At 40.7% G+C, this 26,252-nt stretch overlaps 1 protein-coding gene across 7 annotated transcripts in view; it reads left to right on the plus strand.

Annotated features, from left to right (window-relative positions):
- CTBP1 (C-terminal binding protein 1) overlaps positions 1-26,252 on the plus strand; it is a 247,526-nt gene that overhangs the window by 173,382 nt on the left and 47,892 nt on the right. The window contains exon 1 of one of the 7 annotated variants that reach the window (XM_032987375.2): positions 1,674-1,880. The exons of 4 other annotated variants lie outside the window; for them this stretch is intronic. In XM_032987375.2, the coding sequence (XP_032843266.2) occupies positions 1,841-1,880 (40 nt within the window). In that variant the 5' untranslated portion in view covers positions 1,674-1,840. Of the gene's footprint in view, positions 1-1,673; positions 1,881-26,252 lie in introns of those variants that run through there. 2 more of the 7 variants (XM_032987374.2, XM_032987373.2) reach the window with 2 other exon arrangements.

Consider the following 26,252-nt stretch of genomic DNA (forward strand, 5'->3'; position numbering starts at 1 on the left):
AGAGGCGTAAAAGTTTTCCAGACGGCTGGTCCCGGCTCCCGGTGCTGAGGAGAAACGCGGAGAAAAGGCGGCGGCGCGCGGCCATGGCGGCGCCGGAGCCTCCGCCGCCCTCCCGCGGGCGGGGCGGGGCTGCCGTCAGCTGACCGATTTTGGTTTTCGTCCGCCGCCGCCACCGCTTGCTTCGGCGGGGAGGCGAATGGCGGGGTCGGGGGACAAGGGAGGTGGGGGTGGCGCTGGCGATAATGCCCGGTTTAGACCCAAATTTCTGTCTGCGTTGCGCTTTGGGCAGTGCAGAGGCAAAATGCTGCGTGTTTGCTCGTTCCCACTCAGTGAAAGTAGGCGGTTGTGTGTGTCCCGAGGTGGGTGGCGGTGGCATGGTGTGGACACTGTCACCCGTGGGGCTTCTCAGCACGGCTGCCCGTGTTCAGGTGCATTGAGGGCCGGCTTTCCTTTTCCCCACAAAAAAAGGAGCCCATTGGCTCCACCAGCCTTTCCCGAGGGCTGACCCTGTGCTGGGGTGAGTTTGGTTATTTTTTCATAGACACACATCCACCCGAACCTCCCCCCCAGATTACAGCAGCACTGGCCTCTTCGTACCGTCCGTGGCGCTTCCCGAGGAGTATCGGGGCGTGGGGACCCCCTGTGTGGGAGCAGGGATGTGAGCTGCAGAGCGGGACCCCCGGGCCTGGCCGTGGGGCTGCCAAGGGGCCGCTTGATGGGAAAGACGGGACAGCCTGCCACGGGTAACGCGGTGTTCCGTCTGCGCTGAGGGAGCGGGGGTCAAAGAGGGGCCAGCGCCCAGGACCGAATGTTTAGGGTCATTCCCCAGTGGGAAGGAATAACAGCATTGGGCCAATTCACTGCTTTTCCTCAAAATCCGGCCCCATCTCAGCCGTGCTGCTTCACTTCTGGGGCCGCAGGGATGGTTCTGGGCCTCGAGTGCGGCTCTGAGGGCGCAGCAGGCGCTAATCCTCGCTTACTAACTAGGGGTAAAATGAGAGTGTTCTGGAGTTGTGTCTTTGTTTTGGGGCAGTTTTTTGGTTGGTTGGGATTTTTGTTGTTTTTGTTTTTTTGGGTTTTTTTTTTCATCCCTGTTAATTTATAAGAGGGAAAGGCCTTAGCCGAATTACAAAAAAAATACTGGCCCGCCAGAACCACCGCTGTTTCGGGGTGTCAGGGACGGTGGTCGAATGCAGCTAGTGTTAACTTTGTTGAAGTGTAAGCAAAGCGAGACAAGGCGGAAAGTGGCTACGTGATCGGTTCAGGGCTTTGGTGCACCACAAAAAAAAAAAGCAAACCCCCAACCAAAAGGAAAAAAAAAAACACTTCAAACCAGAACAAACACGCCCCACCCCCCCAAAAAAAAAAAACCGAAAAAAAAAAAACAAAACACACAGAAAACCCCCGAAAACAACAACAAAACAAAACAACCCCCCCCAAAACCCGCCTGCCAATGGAGCGTAAGGTTCTAGGCCCGCTTCCGCCCGCCCCGCTGTCTTTCTGTATTCGGTGCTTGCCTACAACCAGGAGATCGAGCACGGGGCGCGGAAGAAGCCCCGCCCCCGGCGGCGGCGGCGGCAGCGGCCGCTCCCCCCGCTTTCCACTCCCCCCCCCCCCCCCCCGCCATCGGCGGGCGGCGCGCGTGCGCGCGGCGGGGGCGCGCGGGCGGGCGGGCGGGCATGCGCGCGGGCGCGCGCCGCAGGCGCCTCAGCGGAGGGGCGCCCACGGAGCGGCCGCCATATGCCGCGGCGGCCGGTGCTCGCCTCGCCAGCCTCGCCGTCGCGGAGCGGCCGTGCCCCTCCGGCCTCCTCCCCGCGGCCAGCGCGGACCTAGCGCTTCAATGGGAAGTTCCCACTTACTCAACAAGGGCTTGCCTCTAGGTAAACGGCCGTTTCTCGCGTGGCGTCGCGCCGGCCTGGTCGCGGCGGTGGGGGGGCTGTGGGTGGGTGTGCGGGAGGTGAGGGGGGCGGGGGGGGTGCGATCGGTCCCCGCCGCCAACGCGCTTTGTGTGCCCGTCACCGCCGCTCCCGGCCCCTCCGCGGAGCTCCCCCCCCGCCACCCCTTCCCCCGCCGGCGGGGAGCGGGGCTCCCCTGACGGCCGCATCGCCGGCGCAACTTTGCCTGGGAGCTGCTGGCGGTGGCTGGGATATTTGAATAATTAAAAAATAAGGATAAATAGAAATAAAAACTGAACGCGGGGGAAGGGGGGGGCGGGTGAAGGCGCAGTCAGGGGGGTGGAAGTCTGCTGCGGGTCTAATTCATCCTTAAATAAAAAAGTCAAAACTGCCTTCTGAAGGTTAATTTTGGGGTGTTTCCCGCCGCCCCCCCCCCCCCCCCCCCCCCCCCCCCCCGGTCCCATTCGCTCTTGGGTTGAGCGGTGCCCTGGCATCTAACTGCAGAGAAATGCTGGTAAAGTGCCATGGAGGAAAAAAGCCGTGCTAATATTTCAATAAACAGGAAGTTTAAAAGCAGCGTTTTATTGCTGTAAAAAGTGCTTAAGGCCTGGCTGTAGAAATGGTTTTGCTAAATCTGCGGACGGGTTATGGATCTGAGAGGTAAGGCTCTTCTCCCTAAATTTGTATTATTTTCCTTTCTTCTTGCCTTTTTTTTTTAAAAAAATAAAAAAAATAAAAAAAACCCAACAAAAAACATGTGCTAGCAAGTGCATTTATGGATTGCTACTGGTCTTTAAGGTAACATGAATAATATGCATAGGGTGATGTTACAGATATGCCTCCAGAATTGCTTGGCATAAATTATCATGTTAATCTGAAGGTGGTGTTTTGTTTTTTTTTTTTTTTTCTTCCCCCAGACATAAGGAGACAGAATGTCGATTCTGTTTATAAACATTATAATTCTGTAAGCAAATGATTCCAAAAGAAGGCTACAAAGCAGAGAATAAGCCTGTTTACCATGTAGATACGAGTCAGTCTGCTGTGCTGCTTTGTTTTCCTCTAAAAAAATAAATTCAGAAGTCAGGATTTCATTAATGGTTCCAATCTGGACAGAATAATGGTAGAAAACAGTTACCAGTTACGGTTTTCAAAATTTCACCTGTTGTAACTAAAATTAAACAATTTAATATCACCTTATATTTTAATAACTGCTGTCCTTATCGGGAAGAATGTTTGCTTTTAGGCCGTGATGGAGCAGCTAAAGATAATCATCCCTTTAGCCTCATTGAAAATAATGAGGCCTAATAAACCGAAGTGAATGTGTATCTATTTTCCCAGTGAATTCAAATTAACTATCATATTTGCGATGTACGTATATGTTTCAAGTACATCGCACTGATTCCTTCTCCTGGGTCTTAGAAGATGTAAATACCTTTATTTAGCATTTGAGCCCCTTGGCAAGTAGCCTGATGCCCTTATTAAAATATTTTAAATCTCATTATTGTATCCCACTAGGAAGGGAACAAGAAAAAACTAAGAAAAATAAAATATATTTAAATAACTTCAGTTGTAGATTGAAATCCCATTGAGTAACACGTTAAAAATCTATATGCTTTATAAATAAAAAGGGTTAAAAAGCTCACTATAAAGTAGACTATGCTAGTAGAAAGATAATTGTCCAGTGCATCTCTTTGTTCTGTGTTCTTATCTGTTTTATCTATTTTTAGCTGTGCGTTGGTGAAGCAGGCATGTAAAATTAGCAGCCCAACCTGCTAACTTTAATATATTTTATACTGTTGCTCTTTATTGACCCACAAAGCCAGCAAGATTTCAATATTGGAATTCCTTAACGTTTGACAGATAATTTCCTCTTTGGTTTATTATTACGTCAACCATCCGGAGAGTAAGCTAGTGACAAAATATTTTGTCTGCTTGCAATTCACTGGCGTATTTCAAACCAAAATGAACCAAATAACCCTCTGCCCCCAACCTGCCACAGTTTTCCAGTCTGAACAAGAAATAGGTGTGCGCGGGGTGGCTGTAATTCGTAAACAGATGAGAGAAATTGAGAGAGTTAAACTGTTCCTTCTGTTTTGTCATTGTTAATGTAAAATAATACTTGGGACCTGAATGGAGTTTCTCTGAGGTTGATGGCATTGAGGGTTTAAACTGGTGCAGAGTCAGTGGTGTGTTCCCTGTCCTGTAAACACCCACATCCCTCAAATAATGTAGCTCCTGTATTTCTCTGTCGAGGGATGTGTTACTTCATTACTGAATTGGCCAATAAAATAGTAATAATCCTGAGAGCTGCCGTAGTCATGCTCTGTAGAATAGTTTACTCAATGAAACTACTATTTTGAAATGAAACTGCTACAGTCACCTTTGAATTTTTCAGTTCAGTGTTGTCATATATAGTTAAGGAGTAGCTGGAGCGTGCAGCTTTTGAGCACACAGTATGCTACGTGTAAAAAGCTCATCATCGTAAATATTATATACGCTATGATACTTTATCATAATGTGGAGTCCCTGATAGCGTGACAAAACAAATTACAAGTGCCCTTACGTTTGTCAGTTTGGTTAGCTCTTGACTTATCTTTCTGTATCATAAAGATAAATAGCATCTGCCCTTTGTTAAAAATGTGCGATGCTTCAATTTACTGATCTCTCTGTTTCTAAGAGTTAGTGTTTTATTTACCATGTAAACAGAGCGGCTGCAGTACTTAGCCAGAAGTGTGATTTGAGAGGTTAGGATTGGGCTGGATACTGTGAAGTGTTATTATAGACATACAGTAGTGTACTTGCCAACATTTTGAAACATAAAGTCAATCCATCCTTAACAAATAAGAATATCTACTGCAGATAGGTGACTAGGCTGGGTATCCCTTTTGGGGAGAAAACTGACATTATCCCAAAGTACCTGTTTACTTGAACGCCATAAAACAGTGAAGAAAAAAATAAAGGGGGTGGAGGGTGGCAAAAAACCCCCTCATTTTACAGGATAATAGTTTGAACAGCGATAAGTGTATGGAAAGGCATAGATTTAAATGTCTTTACTTAAAACATACTGAGAAACAACATGATCTTTACTTATGTGAAATATAGCACTTGAAATGATGCAAACATTTTGGACTATAATTGCTTGTTGCCATTTTGCCCTTCCTTACCTACCGTACATTTGTAATAACTATGTTTCTTGAAGCTTATCTGGAAAGGTTGGCTACTTGTGTGTTAGAGACCTGCCTTTAAGAGTAATATTTAGGTTTTCACCTCCCAAGCCGGCTGGGAACATTGATGAGGTGATACTCTCCAGCATGTGTCAAGCTTTCAAATCCCACAGCAGTTGGCAGTATGGCAACACAGCAGCCTCATCTAAGGCTCCCTAACCTTCTGGCCCCCGTAATTATTTATTTAGTGAGAGAGTAGAGATGGAGTTACAGTTTTAACACATGTCCTAAAATTTAAGGTGAGGATAAAAGTTGTAGTACATAGCCCTTTAGCCTTAGTTCCTCTGCCACATGTGTGTTCTCACTCCCTGGCAGTGTAGCAACGGATTTACAGTTTGGGAAGACAGAAGTTCCCAGCTGTGTTTTTTGGGTTTCTTTCTCCCCTGCTGCCTTGAGAGCAAAGATGATGATTCATTTTAATCTGTGTAGCGATCGGGAAAAGATAGCAAACATGAGTTACAGATAAATCTAAAATTAACATTTCCTGCTAAAATGTAACCCTCTGCTCCCTCACCAGGACTCCTCTGGGAGAACTGGGCAAGTGCAGCAGCGCTTCCAGTTGTGGTGGGTGTTTTAGGATCTCTGAGCTGTGATTCCGAAAGGATCTTTTCCAAGGAATAGTAATCCTCAGCCCTTCTCCCTAAATGATTAATGTGCTCAGAAGCGTTTTGGGAATCCGGCAGCATCAAAGCATTGTCTGGCTGCAACCGATGTATGACCTTATGCAGTGGTGTAGTGGGGAGGGGGATGCGGAGTAAGTGTCTCAGATTGTTTATGATGTGAAAGAGGGTGCTGTGACTCCTCGGATTAGACTTTTTTAGGTGCTTATGGGGCCCTGTCCTTTGATGTTCAGCTTTGGTTTGATGGTTGAAATGCGGAAAAACTTCAGATTGCTTTTGAACCTGACCAGAGGCCTATCCGGTTCCTTGGGGAATATGAGACAGTCCCTGGGCTCGTCTAATTTGTATCCCCTGGGAGCCTTTATCTGAGGCCACGTTGGGAAGCAGGGAGGGGGGAGTATCTGGAGCGCAGGGGGCCTTGGACGTGCCCCGGGGCTCTGCCAGAAGCAGGGCTGGCAGCGGTGCTCTCTCAGCTGGCAGAGGGACGGCTGCCCCGGCTGACGTCTTCACCTCTGTGGGTGCTGCAGAAGTCTAAGTAATGAAGTCATAATTAAGAAAAACCTCACAAGGTAAAATTAAATTCCAAATTAAAATAAAAAATCACTCAAAAGAAACCTCTCCTGAAAAATATCTATATACTAGATGAATAGGTTAATTATTTTTTGATGTGCAAAACATAACATGTTTGTTTGCTGTAGCAGAGCAAGAATTTAATTTTTGAGGAAGATGATTATAAATTAGCTTGTTTCTTTTATGAAATATATTTTAATTTCATCTCAAACATATCATGTTTCCTGTATTATTATTCCATTTACTAATTATCCAGTCTGTGTCTAATCAACATAATTGAAGATTGACATTGTTTGATTTTATTTTATTTTTTTTTTTTTTTTTTTATTCCTTTGAACTAAACATTGCTAATGCTATAGCATGTTTCATGTTGGTATTTATTTTGGACGACAATTGCTCATCTCTGCATTTTCATCTTTTATTATACCTGCCTTTTTCAAGGGGCTTTTGGAGGAACTTCCTTGCAGTGTACTTGCCAGGGTAGTCAGCCAGAAGGGATTCTCCACAGAAAGCAGAAAAAGCTGGCCTCGGGCCTGGGGTCAATTGTTGAGAGTAATTGTAAAGTTGAGGCCTTTTTTAAATAGAAAGCTTGTTATTTCTGTTACATATGAAGCCTTTGCAGGTTTAATATTGAAACACGAGGTAATGTGATTATATAATTTTGCTTTACATTAGTTATTTTAAGGCATATTTTAATAGTTCTATTTACAGGTCAGTGGATATCCCTTATCCATGCCCAAATCACTTTCAGTGCGTTGTGTCACCACCGGCAAAGTTACATAAGTCTGCAGTGAAAGCTGTTCACGCTTTCTGGCTCTGTATGTATGCCAGAACTCACCACGTTACCCTTCCTCTCCTTTTAGTCTTTTCGGGGGAGCTCTGATGCCAACTCACAAAAAAAGGAAGGAAGCAGAGAAACATTTCTTATTTGACTTGAGTCACAATTCCAAATCTGTGTATGTAGTCCAAATTTCTTATTGTTGGATGTGCACTAATGGTCTTCCTGAACAGCCCTCATATTTTTGATAGATTCCATCTTCTGCCATCGAATGTGGACACACCCTTGGATAAGAGTGGCAAGAGGTCCATCCCAGTGGGGAGTATGCTGGAAGCTTTGCAATTAATTCTCACACTACCATGCAGAACATGACAGGAGTGTAACGGGTTTGCTGCCTTTTAAAGCAAGTGTTGCTTTTGCCACCTTCTATGATTGGTTGATGTGACCTTCAGAAGCGAGAAATGTCTGTAGTTGGGAAACCATGATGAGCAGCCCAGTGTTATGAACGTTTACCTAAATGTGTCTGATCTTGTTCAAAAGGGACGTAGGCCCTTATGCATGACGGGCAGTCAGAGCAGAGTTGAACCACCGATGAAGTAGATAGTGGCTTAGGAAAGCTGAGTTTTAGCAATGTCAAAAGAGAGCGGTCCTGCTTTCTGTTTTGCTCATGTCAGAGCCTCTGAAAGCCAGGCTGGCTGCTCTTGCTGCTGCCATGTAGCGGATTGTTCCACCCTCCCACCCTCCAAACGTGATCAATAAGAATTAACCAATGGCTGCTGTCTCACGATAGCAGGAATGGCAAATCTAGCTCTCCAAGGCTCTCCCTGCTGCACTCCTGTTGAGCTGTATTCCTCTCCTATGGCAGGAGCATACACCCTGTGTGGTAAAGCAGAGGAGTGGCCAGTGTGCTGTCCTGCATTGTGCTCAGCCAGTGCACTGGCAAGTCAGAGCTCAGAAGAGAGCCAGGAGAGAAGCAGCACTGCAGGGTATTTTCATCATCTTTACTACACATACATTTTTTTTCACTCTGCAGAATGTCATCGTAGCCCCTGGGTGAGTCAGAAGTTGGGAGAATGAGCCAGAAAGGAGCTGTACTGAGATGTGTGTTCTCCAGTCAGATGGGGCTGATCCGCAGGAGGATTTGCAGGGAGTGCTGCCCCAGGCAGCTGTTAGTCATACCTATAGTCAGTGAGAGGTGCTGCTAGGGACTGACAGGCAGTAATGTCTTTGCCATTGGTGCAGAGCCCAGTATCTCTAATTTATAATTGCAGAATTTCTGTTGGCTTCTGTGGGATTTTTACCTGAATATGAATTTTCAGATTTAGCCCTCTATTTTAAGCCAAACTGTCCAAAATTACCTTTGCTTCTTGCATATTTGCAGCATGGCACTCTCAATCTCACGAAGAAAATGTATCGCTTAGCAGAAACAGTGGTGTGGAGCACTTCATCAAAATTCCCAGATGAGTCAAATTTCATTAGATGGTTGCAGCCAGTTTGTCTCTTGCTGAGTGTGTAGCTTCAGTCTTTGCAGAGTCATGCAGGACAAAAGTGTTTAGCAGAGATAACCACAAGCCAGTCTCCAAACTCTTAAACTGATACTTAAATACTTTTTCTCTCTTTAATGTGTTGTACCAGATATGTTAAACTGTTTATTTTCAACCAGATAATGAACGTTTTCGCATTTGTGGTCTACCAGCCATCTTAATGCATGTCTAGTGCTTCACTCAATAGTATTAATGTGTATCACAACCTTTCTCATGCTGTTGATTTTCCCATTTGTATAATCAGCATAACTGAGCAGTGATCCTTGGTTATTCGGTGTTGTACGTACACATTCCCATGCTGACTGGAACTGACGAGCAAAGTCTTTCTCTATCTTAATGTACTATTTCTTGACTAAGAAAGGTCATTAAGATACTGACCAAAGCCACTGCAGCATTTTAGGTTTTATTTTGCATCCTCACCAAATTCTCTGCTGCATGCTAAAAGTCTGTCTCTACTAGTAGTGCTCCTTTCCTAGTCTGCCTTGTGGAAGGATTACTGTCTTTCATTTCTGCTACCATGCATTTTGGTTTGTTTGCGTTAGCTTTCAGGATCCTTTAAGATGAAAAAATGCAGTATCATTTTTCAGTACCTCTCTAAACCAGTTAATACTGCAGTCACTTTATTCCCTGGTTCTGTCAAATTTTTGTTGATTTTTCAGCTCCTGTGAGACTGTCAAAACCTACTTGAATTGTGTTGAATTTGCAGATAGTTCTTAATGTGAAATATTTTCTTGTTATCCTAAAGCTAAAGTGGCTTCCTACATCTGCTCTGCTTGAGATTCGTGGTCAGCAGTTTAGCCACCAAAGCAACTACTCCTTTGTGAACTTTGAACTCCACACAAGCAGACAGCAGATTTTTATTTTTTATTTTTACAAGCAAAAGCAACATCTAAGAAAATAACCTTTTATCTATATAGAGCTGGATGTATTTTAGCCACGCCAGTCTAGATAAAAAGAATGTCTTGCATTTTTTAAAAGCTTGTGGGAGGAGGCTCACAATAGAGGCTCCATTGTACTGTTAGTACTGAGCGTACAGGAAATCACAAATTAGCTATGACGAGAGTATTGCAGGGGAGTTTTAAGTTTACTTAATTCCCATAGTATTGTATAGTTTTGAAAGGGTTTCACAATACATTGCCTTTTGGGTTTGGTTGTGGATGTTGTTTGTATTTGGCAGTTCTCTGTTCAAGACTTTGTCTTACCACGTCTTTGTTCAAAAGGTTTCATGTTTTGAATCCTTGAATCCAGATGACTGACTTTCTTACTGTAAATACAGAAGCATACACATACACTTGGTATTTATCTCATGACCACCCTGCAGCCACCTAAAATTTAAATCTAGTGTTATGCATTCGTCAGTGACAACTATCTCCTTACAGCAATCAATAAAAAAGGATTTTAAGTAGGAATTTGGAGAACAGTAAACTTCAGGCACAACTTTACCTTTCCTAGCGGATTTTGATCCTGCAGGATGTTGAGTTACTCAGCTTCCAGTTGATATCAAGGGGAACTGGAGTGGGCTCACAAACCTGTAGGATCCTGGTGGTATCCTACATACTAAGCCCAAGTTATTACAGAATAACCTGTAATAACTGTCTAAAGATTGATTTGACGCTGTACCTGCAGCTGAGGAACATCTTCTGTCACTTAGCTGCAAGAGCTAGGATTGTGAGGACTTTCCAAAATCATGAATCTTACTTTTTCAGTCCTGTGAATAAAGAAGGGACAAAACAGTATATTGCATTGAGTTGGTAATTTAGAACCCGAAGTACTGTGACTATTACAAGTTTGCATTTGTTTTCATAACTTGACTAGCATCTTCCCTCTGGACTTGTTTTTAAGCCTGTTAAATTGTTAGTGATTTTTCTGAGCTTTGTAGCTGTGTTTTCAAAAAAAATACATTAAAAAAATCTGTTAAAAAATACATAAATAGAAAATATTTTCTTACACCCACAAAGAGTCAAAGGGGGGAAAAAAAAGAAAACAAGAAACTGAAAATAATATTTGGGTTTTTTGACTGTCCTGGGGATAGTATTTTATAGAAATGATGAATTTTTCAGTGTGGTTTACAGAATTCTAGCAGCTATTGAAATACCCTAAAGATGTATTGATGGGAGGGGATTTTTTTGTGCAGGAAAAAAAGGATTTCAAAACTCATCTAATTCTGTCTCAGATTTTCAAAGAGAATTAGTAAAAATTAATTTTAACTTTAAAGACTAATTCCAAAAGTAACATTAAACACTCATTATTTTTATAAATAGTAAATGACCTTATCTGCTATATCTGAGATTCTTTGATGACCGAAGTGCATAGTGAAGGAAGCAGTCCATGAATAAGCCACATGATACCTGGGAAACTGCTCACATTTAAGTACAATCTTAAATCAAGTTAGTTAAGCTATTGCGAGCCTGTTTGAACTCTTGTTTAAGTGTAAACTAGGCTTATTTAACATTTGTATTAATATATTTAGGAATCAACAAAGCCAAATCAAGATGTGGTACTTTGCAGTGACTTTACATTGGGTATTTGTGTTCTAGTTTATAAGCATACTTGAGTGTAACTACAGCTTCTTGGTGTGGGATTTGTACTGCTCTATAAAAGGAACTTCACCAATGCACCAGTGTTAGGAAATGAGTGTCCTACATGAGAACTTCTTGAAGTCCTCTTTTTTGTTAAAGAGGTTTCTCATTACTAAAAATCTTAGGTAAGTACCGAAGTGCAGAGTAGCTGACTATAAGGGCAGATTTGGTCTAGTTATTGACAGTAGAACTGGAAGACAGAGGGGAGCAGAGACAGCAGTGATAGCAAATGTTCTGAATGGCAGTGGAATGGTCCAGATGGTCTTGGTGGTCTTCTCATGCGTGTGAGCAACCTCAGGAGTGACCTGGGATAATTAAATCCATTTTTGTGTGACTAGTCCCCCCATGCATTCGGTGCGGGTAGTGATGGTGAGGTTACTTGGGAAAGCACTCTGGGGTCTGTTGGAAATGGCACCAAATTAGAGTAGGCTTCTGTTGTTAATGGTGCTTGGTAGATCTTCTTTTTGTCCTGTTTTATCACAGGGAAATGGTTTGGGAGGCAGCACGCTTTCAGTTGTGAACTGAATTTTAAGGAGAACGCACTTAATAAATAGACAACCTGTGGCTTGAGTGAACACAAGGCCATACAAAACATTCTGCTGTGATTGAAGGGCTTAATTTTTTCAAATTAAACATGTACTTGCCAACATTAAAGCTCTTCCTCCTTAAAGAGCAAAAAAACCTCTCCTGTATATTCGAAGTGGGAAGTTGTATTTCACCAATTAGTTTGAAAGATATGCATGCAAAGAAACCAGTGAAATTCTGGTGATGAGACTGTAGTTGCATGTGCTGTGCACTGAAATACGGTGATCTTAAGCTAGCACTGAGAACTCTTGCTCCTGCTGAGATACGAAGGCTTGCAGCAGAGGCATGGTTGCAAGCTATTTTTACTTAACAGTTGAACTTCGGAAGAGAAGAAGTAAGGGATAATTTCTTTCAGTTTGAGTTTGCACACTGTACAACTATTAAAAACTTGAAGACGACTGTTAAGTAAAGACAGCTACTTGAAGTGCCAGATGGAAAAGAGCAAGAAAAATGCCTTCTGTTTAAAACAGAAAGGGGATTTTTGCTCGTTTTGTTTTGGTGTCTTCTCCAGTCCATACAGTTGCTGTTGCCCGACTCTCTCTGGTTCTGTTTAATATCTTTATCTATGATCTGGACAAGGGGATCAAACATACCTTCAGGAAGTTTGCAGACAACACCAGGTTGGGCAGGAGTGTTGATCTGCTTGAGGGTAGGATGGCTCTACAGAGGGATCTGGACAGGCTGGATCAGTGGTCCGAGGCCAATTGTATGAGGTTCAACAAGGCTCAGTGCCGGGTCGTGCGCTTGGGTCACAACAGCCCCGTGCAATGCTCCGGGCTTGGGGCAGAGTGGCCGGAAAGCTGCCTGGCGGGAAAGGACCTGAGGATGTTGGTCATCAGCCGACTGAATATGAGCCGGCAGGGTGCCCAGGTGGCCAAGGCAGCCAACAGCATCCTGGCTTGTGTCAGCAGTAATGTGGCCAGCAGAACTGGGGAAGTGATTGTCCCCCTGTACTCGGCACTGGTGAGGCCGCACCTCAGATACTGGGTTCAGTTTTGGGCTCCTCACTACAAGACATCGAGGTGCTGGAACATGTCCAAAGACAGGCAACAGAGCTGGTGAGGGGTCTGGAGCACAAGTCTGATGAGGAGCAGCTGAGTGAACTGGGGGTGTTTAGCCTGGAGAAAAGGAGTCTGAGGGGAGACCTTGTCACTCTCAACAACTACCTGAAAGGTGGCCATAGCAAAGTCAGGGTCAGTCTCTTTTCCCAAGTAACAAGGAATAGAATGAGGAAACAGCCTCGTGTTGCATGGGGGGGGGTTTAGATTGGATGTTAGAAACAATTTCTTCACTGAAAGGGTTGTCAAGCATTGGAACAGGCTACCGGGGGAAGTGGTGGAGTCACCATCCCTGGAGGTATTTGATAGACATGTAGATGTGGCACTTAAGGACATGATTTAGTGGTGGACTTGGCAGTGTTAACAGTTCGACTTGATCTTAAAGGTCTTTTCCAACCTGAGGGATTCTATGATTCTGTGTTGCAGTTTCTGTTGTGGTGCCCGTTCACATTTTAAGTACATTTCTCTCGTGAATGGTAGGTATGACAGAACGCAGGCTTCGAATGACATCTTTGTTACGTGGTGCCAGGTCTGCATCACAGCATCAGGCTGCGTTGCTGAAATTGGGAATGGCACTTTTTTTGGTTCCTACTCATTGTCTAGTAAGCGCTCTTAAGGACACTGCAAACATTTCTGCTATTCTGGAAATGTGCTGGCTTTCTCAAAAGCTGTTGTGGTTTGAAATATGATACTGGCTGTTTGGTTTGGATGCAAGACCCCTTGATTCATTCTTTTGCAGAGTAGTTGATCATCTTATTACGCCCATTTTACATGGATTTAGTTCAAGGCCTATGTTAGTTTATACATAACTTGGAATAATGAGAAAATGTGAAAAATGTGGAGTATTCTTCAGTTGACTAAAATTTTAAAAGGGCGTTTTTTCCTGTCGGCATCTGGAAGTCAGCCAGGTGAAAGTTAACATTCCCACAATACCTTTTCTGTGGGATAATGCACAAGTTCAGGACAGCATTCTTTCTTTCTTTTATATAAACAGACCGTTCTGGCCAAGGCTATGAGAGAAGTATTGCTGAACATGAAATTGTTGCCATTTGCCCTCCCAGTTGTTGCTCTGTTGACAATGATTTATTTTTTTTTCATTTCATTATTGTTCTCCTGTTTATATTTAAATAACATGGAGTCTTCTGCTCTCTTACCATTTAGGATCTTGCCCAGGGCAGTGCTGTATGAAAAATCAGTGTGCTTTTTGGATGATTTCATACATGGTATTGAAACAATGTAGCTAGAACAAAACTTTCAGAAGCTTCCAAAAAGTAGAAAGGTGTTTGTAGAACTCTTTTTGACAAGAGATGGAAAGAGGTGAAGGTCTGAGAAGCTGAACTGACCTTCTGTTTTACTCAGCTTTGCCACCCCTGGCCTTTCCAAAACATAGCAGGAAGAAATTGCTCTCTGGCTGGCAGACAGCTTTCTGTTGCTGCTGTTGATTTCAGTAGGGGAATTTTTTATAATAAAGATTGATAGGAATTTATTAAAATACATTTTTCCCTGTCAGGATTCATATCTTTGTACTTTCAGACTTACTGAACAGTTTACATAGTGCAAAGATTATTGCAAAGTGTGTAACTTCGCATATAGAGTTTTATCAATTAGGAAAATTCAGTGTGTCTTAAGCGTATGTGTAGATTTTTTGGTTTTTATTTTTTTGATCCTAAACAGGAATTTGGAGCCAGTGTGTAGTGGCTCCAAAGTATGTGTTTGTACATAAAAAACTCTACAGAGCTCTACAGAAATCATGGCTTTTCCACCCAGATGAATTACCATTTTTCAGCTTCTACAAAAACTACAGTAAAGCCGAGTCAGTTGGCTGTGGCCAGCCTTACATAAAAGTTGGAGAAAGGTAGTGAGAAACAAAGAATTTCAGAGATGCTAAATGTTTATAGGTTTGGGGGGCTGTGATATAAACAGTTCTTATTTAAAAATCATCTTAGTGATTTAAGAGCTTTTCAGCTTATCTTTTCTACCCGAATATATATATTTTTTTATTAGTGCCTTCAAATGGCAAAGCTTTTCCTATAAAACACGTGTTTTTTATTATCGATGCTTGTTTAAAAGGGCAGCAGGCAACTGTCACATCTGAAAATTAAATTTTTAGTGAATTCTGAACTGACAGAGGAAGAAAGTCAGGTGAAACCCTTAATCTTTCATGCTCTGGATAAGCTGGAACATGGCTGTATAATTATTCCCGGTCATCCACTGATGTCACACACATTGTTTTACACAAACTGAAGCCTAGTGTATATGAACATAAAAATCATTTTAACTAAACTTCGCATTTTTCCATGCGGTGTGTGGGCCCATTGTCGTGTAATCTGTATGGTCACATAAATATGGCTTCAGTAGGATGGGTATAAGCACTTGTAATTGTCTATTTTCTATTCATGCAGAATGCAGCAGAACAGTAAAATTAAAACACACTAAAATGCATTACTGGTGGGATTTCCAACATCTTGTTCTGTGATCATAACTTTTCATCCACTTTAAACCCCTAATAACTTTTAATATGTTTTCAAGAACTAAATGGGAAGAAAAGCACTGTTGCTTACTTGATAAAATAAAGGCATATTAAGAAACAGAAATTTATTGTCCTGTCTTCAGTTTGTATTCATTTACAATACGGATTTTATGGACCTTTTACTTGGAGGTTATTTATTTCTCTAGGTTTTAAAGAACAAATACTCGAACTGCTGGTTTTACTGCATGTAAGTGTCAGTATCTTGGAACTGGCTATATTTAGATCTGTATCATTCTTTTCTATTCAATATTTCTAAGCTTCCTTGCTTAAAATAAGTCTGATTTTTCAACATACATATGCATATGTGTATGGACCATATATGCCATGATTTTATGTATGAACTTTTAACTTACTGGTTTGCTGCAGTACAGAAAGTGGTAGCATCTTTTTAATCAATTGTGAAGTTGAAGTTGCTCCTACACATACAAAATTTTAATTACATCAGATACGTATGTGCACATTATGTGAGCCACTTGTGAACAGATACATATCTGCTCTTTCCTAACGTGCTTGATTTTGCAATTAACTCTCAAGTAGCGGACTTACTCTGCAAGCAACTCTGCTGACTGTTTGCAGAACCCCAGTACAACTCAGTGTGAATAAGGAAAATCCTAATGAAAGATGTGCCCTGAATAGTAACTTGCGCTTTCGTGTCTACCACTGTGAAACCAGTGTAAGAATTGCTACTGTTGTATGAGTGTTCCCTCCTCCTTAATAGAGGTGTTCTGTATCCTGTTTTTCTTGTTGACTAGAGAGTGACAGTTTCTACAAGTATTGTAATGATGAAGTGCCATTAGTTGTATACCATTCATATCTTAAATTGCATCCTTAGTTGTGTTCTTTGTTATTCTTGTAAAATAGTTGGGTATGGTCAGGATCTTGTTTTCCATCACTTGTGCTTTCTTTTTATTTTCTTGTTTTGTAGGTTATTCATTTTTTTGTTGAATTATATGTATTTCTGTGATCAGTTGGCATGGAAACATGGCTCTTTTATAGGCCAGTTGCTTTTAGCATTAATTTGCAGGTACTTGTTTTTGAATGTGAAAATGGAAACCATTTATGTTCTTCATCATTTCCCATCATTAATACTTGCATGCTTTCTGATGCAATGTAAATTATCTTTCCTTTTGTCTTAGAGGGGAAAGCGTACTCTTTTTTTAAAGAGGGGGGAAAAAATACCCTGCTGTATTATGTACACTGTATTAAGAAGGCAGTGCTTTGTACAAAAATTACTTTTATACATATAACTCGACAGAATCAGTGAGACAAAGGCTGATGCCAAATCTTAGTTTAAGCCCAGAAAGCATGTAAGACTTTTTGATGATGCAAAGTCACATCACTCAGTTTCTTTCTTATTAATGTATTTATTGATGTTACCCTTCCTTTTTTTTTTTTATTTGAAGAACACCCATTTTTTGTGTAGGTGAATTTTACTAAATTTCACTTGAAAAAGGCTAAAGATTTGCTTTGATCAGTACTGACAAAAGTGGGGGAATACTTTCATTGATATTTTGTGACTTGAGTTAGTGGAGTTGGCAGTTTCTGAAATACTTCAATACTGACAAAAGTGAATTTGTAGACTTTTTTACAATTACTGAAGCAGTATTCATGGTGACATGATGATATGCTGTAGTGACTGCTGCTTGGAGAAAAACAAGTAGCGCTATCACACATCATCATGAAGGATAGTTAGACTACTAGTGTTTGTCTGCATTTATAGAAACTTGAAACTGTATCTGAATCCATACTGTTTTAAGTACAGATAACTAAACTAAATATCTAATTTAAGACCTGCTATAGCTCTCAAATAGATAAATATAGAAAGTTCTGCTTTCAGTGTAGTTGCTTTCAAGTTCTTTAGGATGAGATTTAATCTCATTCAGATTACTAATAGCTACAGACTGTTGTCTGAAGAGCTTTATATAGATTGGATATACAGAATAAAAATAAGATTTGAATTAATTTGCTTTGGCTTCTACTACTTCATCCTGTTCCAGACTTCAAACACTTTGTTTCACTAACCATTTCATAGGGAGCTTGCAAAAGAAGCAAATTCAAGTGATCCTACTCATAACTCTGTTCTACATATTTAATAAACAATCAGTTCATCTGGCCTATTTGGGTATATTGCTGCACTGCTTGTTCTTTATTCCCTAAGTTAAAGTACATGCAGTTCAATTTAAAAAGCATAAGTCTGTGCAGGATTTGACAAACTCCAGTGAAAGAACTACAGATCTGCAGATTAGGAATACATTGTTTCTGTCACTGGTCCTATTTTATGAATTTCATGGTATTACTCAGCAACCATATGGCTCATTCCCTCTGAACAATTTAAAAAAAAAAAACAAAAAAAAACAAACAAAAAAAAAAAAAACCAAAACAACAACAACAAAAAAATACTGTAGGTGTAAACCCCACATTTTCACATTTAATATTTTCTTTAAATAACTTCAGTGGAAAAAAAAAAATCATTTGCTTCATACCAAACCCATCTACTGAAACTGTTCAGAGCCTTGTAGTTACTTGCAAGTGGTTTTCTCAGAGGCTGAGAAAGAGAGTTTAGTACAGAAGATGAGGGCATTTTGTCTTGCTTTCAGCAGTTTACAGATCAGATTTTCACTAACCGTGACACAGCTGTGAAAAGAAGTTAGGCTGTGCCACTTCCTGTGTGACAGTATCTCATCATGTGCACAGAATAAAACCATTTCTGCCCTCCCAACCCCTCCCTGCCCCTTCCCCTTCATTTGCTCATAAACAAAGGGGTCCGTTAACAGAGAAGAGTGAAAAATAAGTGGGTCCCACAGTTTTATCATCTCAGTGTACTTGTCAGAGTAACTGGAGACAAAATGGGCTTCTGTGGCTGTTGTAAACTACTTTTTTTTTTTTTAGCTCCCTATCCTTCCTGAAGTGCCTCATGGCACTCCTGGGCCAGGAAGGGCCGCAGTGAGAACCACGCTGCGGGAAAAAAAAAAAAATCATTTACTTAATCCCCGTACTGAATTGTAACTTTTCTGGATTAGAATGATTTCTTCTTTCATGTTCTCTCTGGAACTAAATTTTCAGTAATAAGCATAGCCTTTTTCTTCATATTTTTAATTCTTTAACCAGATGGTTGTCTGTGGTTGATGTCCTGGAGCACTCAAAACTTCTTAGTTCTGACTGATGTTATCACGTAACTGCACATAGCCCTTGCTGGTTGCATTGTCTTGTTTTATTATAAGGTGGCCTCCAAATTTCAGGGCAAAGCAAGTAAGTTAAGTGTACTCATAGCATGATCCCTGCTCTCCTACAGTGTTGCAAGAGAGCTTCTTCCTCAAGTTCATTTATCCACAGATAGGGTACAGTACTCACTGAAGTAAAAGGCTTCCCTTTTGTTAGGAAGCTCTCCCATATTCTGCTGTGAGTGCTTTCCAGACCTCCCAGAAAATTAAGCTACTAATTGTGTTGTCCTTTAAATATTTTTGACATAAGTTTCATTATCTTCATATAAAGTAGTTAATTGCTTTAAGGAATATATAGACCTCCTTAAATTGATTATTTTATCTGAGTGTTCTGGAAAGTACCTATAGAACAAGTATGAAAAGGAATTTATTAAAACATAGACAGCTGTCACAGTGTCACTAGAAGTTTGTATCCTTAAAGGAAAAAAAAATTATTAAAACTTTTATTAGCTGTGCAGTTTTCAGTAACTCCATTAATTTTGCAAGTCACTTGGCTGCTGTGAGATTGTGATAGACACTGTATGAAGTTAGAAAACAACAAAGTTGCCTGAAAGGTAATAATGCAATAAAAAGTGTCTTGATTATTTTGTTAAGTTTATATGTTGCACCTTGCTGCATGGTAATTTTGTAGTCACTAGCATTCAGAACTTGGAAAGCAGATTGATGATGAAAATACTGGTGGGAATCCTGGATGCTGTCAGTATTCTTAACTTTGAGTAGCAGTACAGAAAACCCTGAGTCACATCTCACAATGTATTATGGTGGTGTAGACTTTATAAGAAATAATGCTAATTAATTGTTTTTCTATAATATGAGAGCACAGAGGTGGTGTGGTCTCTTAGTGTTTAGCTCTGTGACCAGCAGAAGCTTATTCACTATTTGTATGTACCTTATTTTAATCTGATTCACAGTGCAGACCTAAGAAATAACCTTCATCTGGGCTACCCATGGGTATAGAATTTTCACTACAGCGTTATTTTCCAAATTTCATCTATTCTCAGCACTCGTTTCTTCTCTTCCTTTTGTAACTGGGATGACAATCCTGACCCAGGAATGGCAGAAAGAGTGAAGAGATTCATCTGACAAAAATATTATAAGAGCTACAATTCCCTCTGAAATAATTCATGTTGACAAAGTACCTAATAAGCAAAAAGAGAGTGGTAATAACCAAAGTTAGGGAGCAGAAGTAATAACTTCTGTTTTTTTACTTTTGCAGTGATACACCTGCACTAAGTTGGTTTGCTTTACATCCAGAAAATAGGGAAAATAATGCGTTATGAAGACCTGTTGTTTCTCGATCATGAGAGCAAGGATTAACTTCATGCTCTCCCATGACATTCTGGAAAACAGTCATAATGCTTTTTTGGTTTGGGGAGTTATCTGATAGCTGTTGTCTTGCACTAGGCAAGCAGTAAGCTGTCATTTGCTCCCATTTTTTTCAGAAATTAAGTCAGCAGGAAGCAGTTAGACTTGCTTTCCAGTATCTTTCTTTATGCTGTGTCCATTTTCTGAACAACACAATGAGTTTCAAGATATGCTTTGAGTTTACTTTCATGAAGTCGGTGATCCTTTGATTATCTTTGAATGATAAAATTCCAAGTTATTTGAGTTTTTCCTGTGCCTTTATGCTTTTAGAAATATAATGCTCCTGCATGCCTTTCAGCACGCTGCTGTTTATCCTGCTACTGACAATCCCTCCTGTTTCTAGTTTCAGAAAATGTAGAAAAACCATAGAATAATGTTTCTTATTTTGGAAATTCTTTATTGCATCTAATTCATTGGTCTGGTTCCCATTCAAATTGCTTCTCCATCTGTTGTCAGTCTATATTTTATTTTGAAAGGAAGTTGCTGGGGTCCATTTTTTGTAACTGTCCGTTTTTCACAAACTGTAACACTGCAAAGTCTGAGGCTGTCACTGCGAGAGGGGGAGATGACATTTGTATGACGCACAATATGTGCCGTGGGCAGATTTCATAAATGTCTCTGCCTGCAGATTGGGGGACACAGGAGCTGTAACAAGTTTGTTTTGTTTTTTTGTTTTTTTTTTTTTTAAGATAAAGCATACATGGAAGACGCTAGAATAAAACTACAAACTGACATCTTAACTTCTTTTGCTGAGAAATGTAATAGTGAATTCATTTTCCAAAATACAGTGCTCGATCAAACTGAGAATATACAGTTGGAGAGAGAACCTGTTAAGAAATCTTGCCTGGGTGAAGAATGAAGGGTAACCTTTTGCCTTAAGATTTTGTAGCTCTTAATAATGGAGTCAATAATTCCTTCTATAGTACTTTCCTGCAGCTGATGTTTTTAGTACCGATAAATGTTTTATGCAATTTACAGAGATAAAACATGATTTGTGCCCTCAAAAATTTATAATTTGAAGCCTTTATCTGTAGACAAAGGATTTTTATGCATATGAATAGAGCCTTTTCAAGTTGAAAATGGTTAAACTACAGAGACTTAAAGAAATGTAATAAAGCCTAGTGAAAAAATGCAAATATGGGTCATTTTTAAGCACTTCTGACTTTTCACCAGTTCAGTGGAAACAACTTAAAGCGTTCAAAAACCTTCTCTAAACCCCTTTAGTATGTGGTATGTGTGGGAAGAAATATTTTGCTTCTCTCATCAAGTCGTGGGAATAACTCCTGATTTTAACTGTTTTTCAGTACAGCTTTAACTGTGATATTGGGACCAGAGCCTTTGTAATTGAAACTCAAAACTCTGGTTGAAGAAAAGCTCAGTAGAACAGCTCTCTTACATCACACAGTTTTATTATATTATGATTAAATGTAACATGATAATATAAACCCAGCTTTTGCCTTAAACTCCCTGTTTTATTTGGCACTTTGACTGTTGTTACTGGCTGGTTCTCAGTGAGCTTGTCATTTTTATACATCCTGTTTGCTTACCTTCAAAATGAACATCTTTTCAGAAAATCCTATTTATTCAAGATTGGTTTGGCTGGAGAGTACCCTGGATGGGCGGTGCAGGATTTGGATTTCAGTATGCTCCAGACTTTCTCATGTTCTCATATTTACAACAAAGCTGTTCTCTACTTTGTAATCACCATCAACCATTTTCTTAATATTGACAGAGAACAGCAGAGGTCAGTAGCTATGGGAGGAACCGAAAAGGGGGAGAGAAAAAAGATCTTAAAGAAGTCCTTTGCACTGATTCAGTGTTTTGTCAGAGTTGCTTTGTTTTTCAGAAGAACATAATGGAGTGTAACTCAAGAGGGAGTTTTATTATCCTCGTTTACCAGAAACCTTAATACTGTGTTGAATTGTAACTTTTTAATTATGCTGGCCTTAAAAGTCTGGGCTATATATATATATATTTATTTGTTTTTTAAAAAGTGTTTTAGCTCTGTATCTTAGAGGAAGTTTCTAGCTCTCCTCCCTTTTTTCCATCCCTAAATAAGAGTTACAGTATTTTTTTTTTCAATATAAGGATTGCCAACACGTATAGCACTGTGATGTTCAGCTGAGAGGATGGTGAATCCCATTAGATGCTTTCCCAAAATAAAAAAGTTAAGAAGTTACAAAGAAAATTGAGAGGTCAGTGTTCAGTATGTAAAATACTTCTGTACTGTTATTTTTAGTGCAATTTGAGTGTGTTCTGCTGACCTGAAAAAAATGAAACCTTGAAAAACTAATTTGATTATCCAAGGCCCCACACTTGCTTATCTTCAGACTTTTTGATAAGGTAAATAAGGAGTGCCCCAGGTAATAGTTTAACGTTCTTGGTCAAAGTACAGGTGTGCTCTTAGAGAAATTGCTTTTGGTGTTTGGGATCAGAATAAAAGAAGCCTTTGATGTTGGCTCTGCTCGTGTTACTGGGTTTCTTCCTCTGAGACAGCATCCTGTACAACATCTAAAATATGAGAAAAGCACAGAAAGTAACCATGAAGAAGGGCTACATTCAGAAATTATATTCTGTAATAAATCCAGGGCGGTGTCTTCAAAACATAATGAAATAAATACTCTGGAAACAGTTGTATTGACAATGCTAAAAAATGGTACTTTTTCCCAAAGCATACTTACAGCTCAGGCAGTGGTTTAAAACAAAACAAAAAAAAACCCCAGACCTGCTGGAATGAAGTAACTTGCTGCAGTAGAAACATTTTTGGAGGAGAGAAAAAAAAATTAGTTTTCTTCATTTTTTCCTTCATAGGTCAAATACATAATATTTTACGGGCAAATCAAGAGCTGTTCCTTGAGGGTATTACATTTTAAATGAACGTTATGTGGCTGTTCAGCTTTTATCAAAATCACAGCCAAGATGCCAGTTCTGATAACATGATTTTAAAAAGAAAAAGCAGTGTTTGCATGCTTTTTATATTGAATATATGAGTAAAAGTGCGAGGGTAAGGGCCACTGATGTACTTCACTTCATATGGCAGCACAGCCCTGTTTTGCCAACCTATTCTAGACCTGTGTGCTGTGTCATAAGTATTGTCCTCAGAATCTTTGGGACAGCTTCTTCCGTGGAAAGTGTTTTAGTAAGTCTTGGCATGATCTATATTATTACTGGAATGGCTTGGGGAGTTAATCACTCTGCTCCTATTACAATTGTTGAAGCAGATTGCTTTTCCAGTTCCTGTCAGAAGGAGTTTTCTGACTTTCTGTTGTTTTTTGTTTTTTTTTTTTTTTTTTTAAAAAAGTCACACCCACCAACCTATAAAGATTACAGGCTGAAATACAAGCTCAGATGTGAACTAGGGTTTGGGTGTGTGTTAAGGCGGGTTTCCCTCCTAGACCAGTCGTCGCTGTCCTGGAAGAAGACGACAGCAGATGTATACCATAATACATACCCAGTATATGGTGCATTGCGTCAGTATCTTTGATACAGACTTGATTCATGCATTCAGTTCCATATTTTAGAGATACCACCCCAACAGTAACTGGAAAACCAATGTCCATAATTAGTTATGGGCAAACATGGCTGCTGGAGTGTCATAATTCTCAAGTTCTTTGATTCGTAATTTGTGGGTTCTGTCCTGAGTTTCACTGCAGTGATTCCTGTAAGTTATCAAGTAGTTTATGGCTTTTGTCACAGCGTGCACGGGCAGGGGACATTTCACAGTCACTGTAAAGCTTGTGGGATAAGTAACAAAAGTTGGCAGCCTCAGCCAGAATTTCTCTGAAGATGGGATTAATGGGAGTGTAGTCGGGTAGGGCAGCTTTACCATCGCTGATTTCCATGGCGTGCCCCCCCCCCCCCCTTCCTTGTTACTTAATAAAGCTAAAAATATTTGGAACAGTGAAGTATTTACTGTGGACAGGCACTGAAATGTTGCATATTCAGGAAAAGCTCAGTCCTTTAAAATGTTTTGCCTTTCTCTGGCGTTTACTTTCATATATCTGTTACTTGAAAAAGAGCACTTCTGCAATGTTGTTTTTTGCATATGTTTTGTTGCTGATACTTACGCTTTCTCATTTTAGTACCTGATAGAGTTGTTGCTGAATATTGTCATTTGGTATGCTTTTTAAATGGTGATAGACAATTAAAAAATTTTACAGTAATGCATTATGCTGTTACTGCTTGTTCATTTGACATTAAATAGGTGTGATTCATATTGTTTTCAGTCTTATTTTGAAAAGTATGAGTTAAGATTAGGCATATCACTATAGCATGCTCTGAATATGTAATTTGAGTAATTTTTTGACAGATTTGAAACACTTCCAGTTTTCATGTGGATGTTTGAAGTACATGTATAGTAATAAAGATGTTGCCAGATGATTTTTTGTTTCCCCTTAACAGAACTGTGTGTCTGATCATAGGCTTTTAAGATATGCCTTGTGGGATCTTTGTTTTTGTACCCTGACAAGCATTTAGGATTTTGTGTGCATACTGCCAGACGTTAGACAAATAACAGCAAAATTACTAGATGTTTAAAGAAGACTGGGTAGGGATCACTTAAAAACGCAACAGAAAACCATGTTTGCACTTACCACACAAATACATGAGAAGGCAAGTTTACTTACTATGTGAATATGGAAAGGTAATGAGGAATCATGACTCTTGGATTCCGATAACGGCAGGAAAATGTGGGATTTTCTAAATAGAAATCATTGGGTTATTTTGTTTCGATTGTACCAAAAGGGAAAAATCTGTTAAGATAGTTGTCTCAAAATACTCTGTGTTGAGGCCTTTGTGTTGTACGCTGTAGTAATCACTTGGATACCCAGGCTCATTTCTCACAAGTTGTAAAATAATGATGTGATGTGTGCATAAATCGAAGTACCATGGAAGTCTATGGACCAGGGTGGTAATTACATAGTGTTGGTTATATATTCTGTGTAAGGGAAGGAGCTGTGAATGTCCTGGAGAACGGCTGGATGTGTTTCAATCTTTGTAATTAGCAAGAGGATATAAGTGGGTGTAACTGCTCTGCACATCACTGGGTCAACACAATGCCGGAAACCACTTTTATTTTTCTTGGTCTCTCGCAAATTAAAAAGAAAAGAAGGAAGATGACTTGTTTTTACTGAGTTTGGGTAAATAAAAAGCCTAGACCGCACCAGAATTCATCAGCTGTACTTTTCCAGTAAAGTTTCAGTGTGCTTAGCACTAAACTCTGACACCTATAGATTTCAATAAAGACTGCACATATCGTTTAAGTGAAGCTTAATTTTCTTAGTTTTCTCTTGTGCATATATATTCTGAAGTCCAGATCTTGTTCCTTTGAAAATCAATTTGGGTTTGCTCCTATTAATTTCATTAAGATTTGCAGCAGGTTCCTACAATCTTAGGAAGGAACATTAGTTAGTTAGAAACATGAAATGAGAAAAGAAAATAATGAAATTAAATTTAATCTGCTAAATAATTCAGGCTTTCAAGGGTAGCTGTCACCTTATTGTACATGCCCCTTGTTGGTGTTCTTTATTTAAAAATATTCTCCCCTTTGCCACCACCCCACCCCCAGTCTCACATCCCAAATCAGGGGAGATTGCATCCTGCTCAGATTGAAGGCAGTGGCAAAAGGTATTGGCTCTGATTCTGGTGGAATTGTGGCCAGCAGGTCGAGGGAGTGGATTCTCCTCCTCTCTCATGAGACCCCCCCCTGCAATGCTGTGTCCAGATCTGGGGCCCCCAACAGCAGAAGGACACGAAGCTGTTGGAGTGGGTCCAGAGGAGACCACCAGGATGCTCAGGGGGCTGGAGCAGCTCCCCTGTGAGGCCAGGCTGAGAGAGTTGGGGCTGTTCAGCCTGGAGAAGAGAAGGCTCCGGGGAGACCCTATAGTGGCCTCCCAGTGCTTAAAGGGGGTACAGGAAAGGTGGGGAGGGGCTCCCTTGATCAGGGAGTGTAGGGATAGGATGAGGTGTAACAGTTTTAAACTGAAAGAGGGTGGATTTAGATTAGCTATAAGGACGAGGTTCTTCCCTGTGTGGCTGGTAGACACTGGCCCAGGGTGCCCAGAGCAGCTGTGGCTGCCCCCTCCCTGGAAGGGTTCAAGGCCAGGTTGGACGGGGCTGGGAGCACCCTGGGCTGGGGGAAGGGGGCCCTGCCGGTGTCAGGGGGGTGGGAACCTGATCTTTAATGTCCCTTCCAACCCAAACCATTCTGTGGTTTTTGCGTTGCATATTCAGCATCTAAATATGCTGAATATAAAAATACTGAAGGCTGGTAAGCACTGAGGTT

Source organism: Tyto alba, unplaced genomic scaffold (genome assembly GCF_018691265.1).
Source record: "Tyto alba isolate M040663 unplaced genomic scaffold, T.alba_DEE_v4.0 Super-Scaffold_6, whole genome shotgun sequence".
NCBI classification, from domain to species: Eukaryota; Metazoa; Chordata; class Aves; order Strigiformes; family Tytonidae; genus Tyto; species Tyto alba.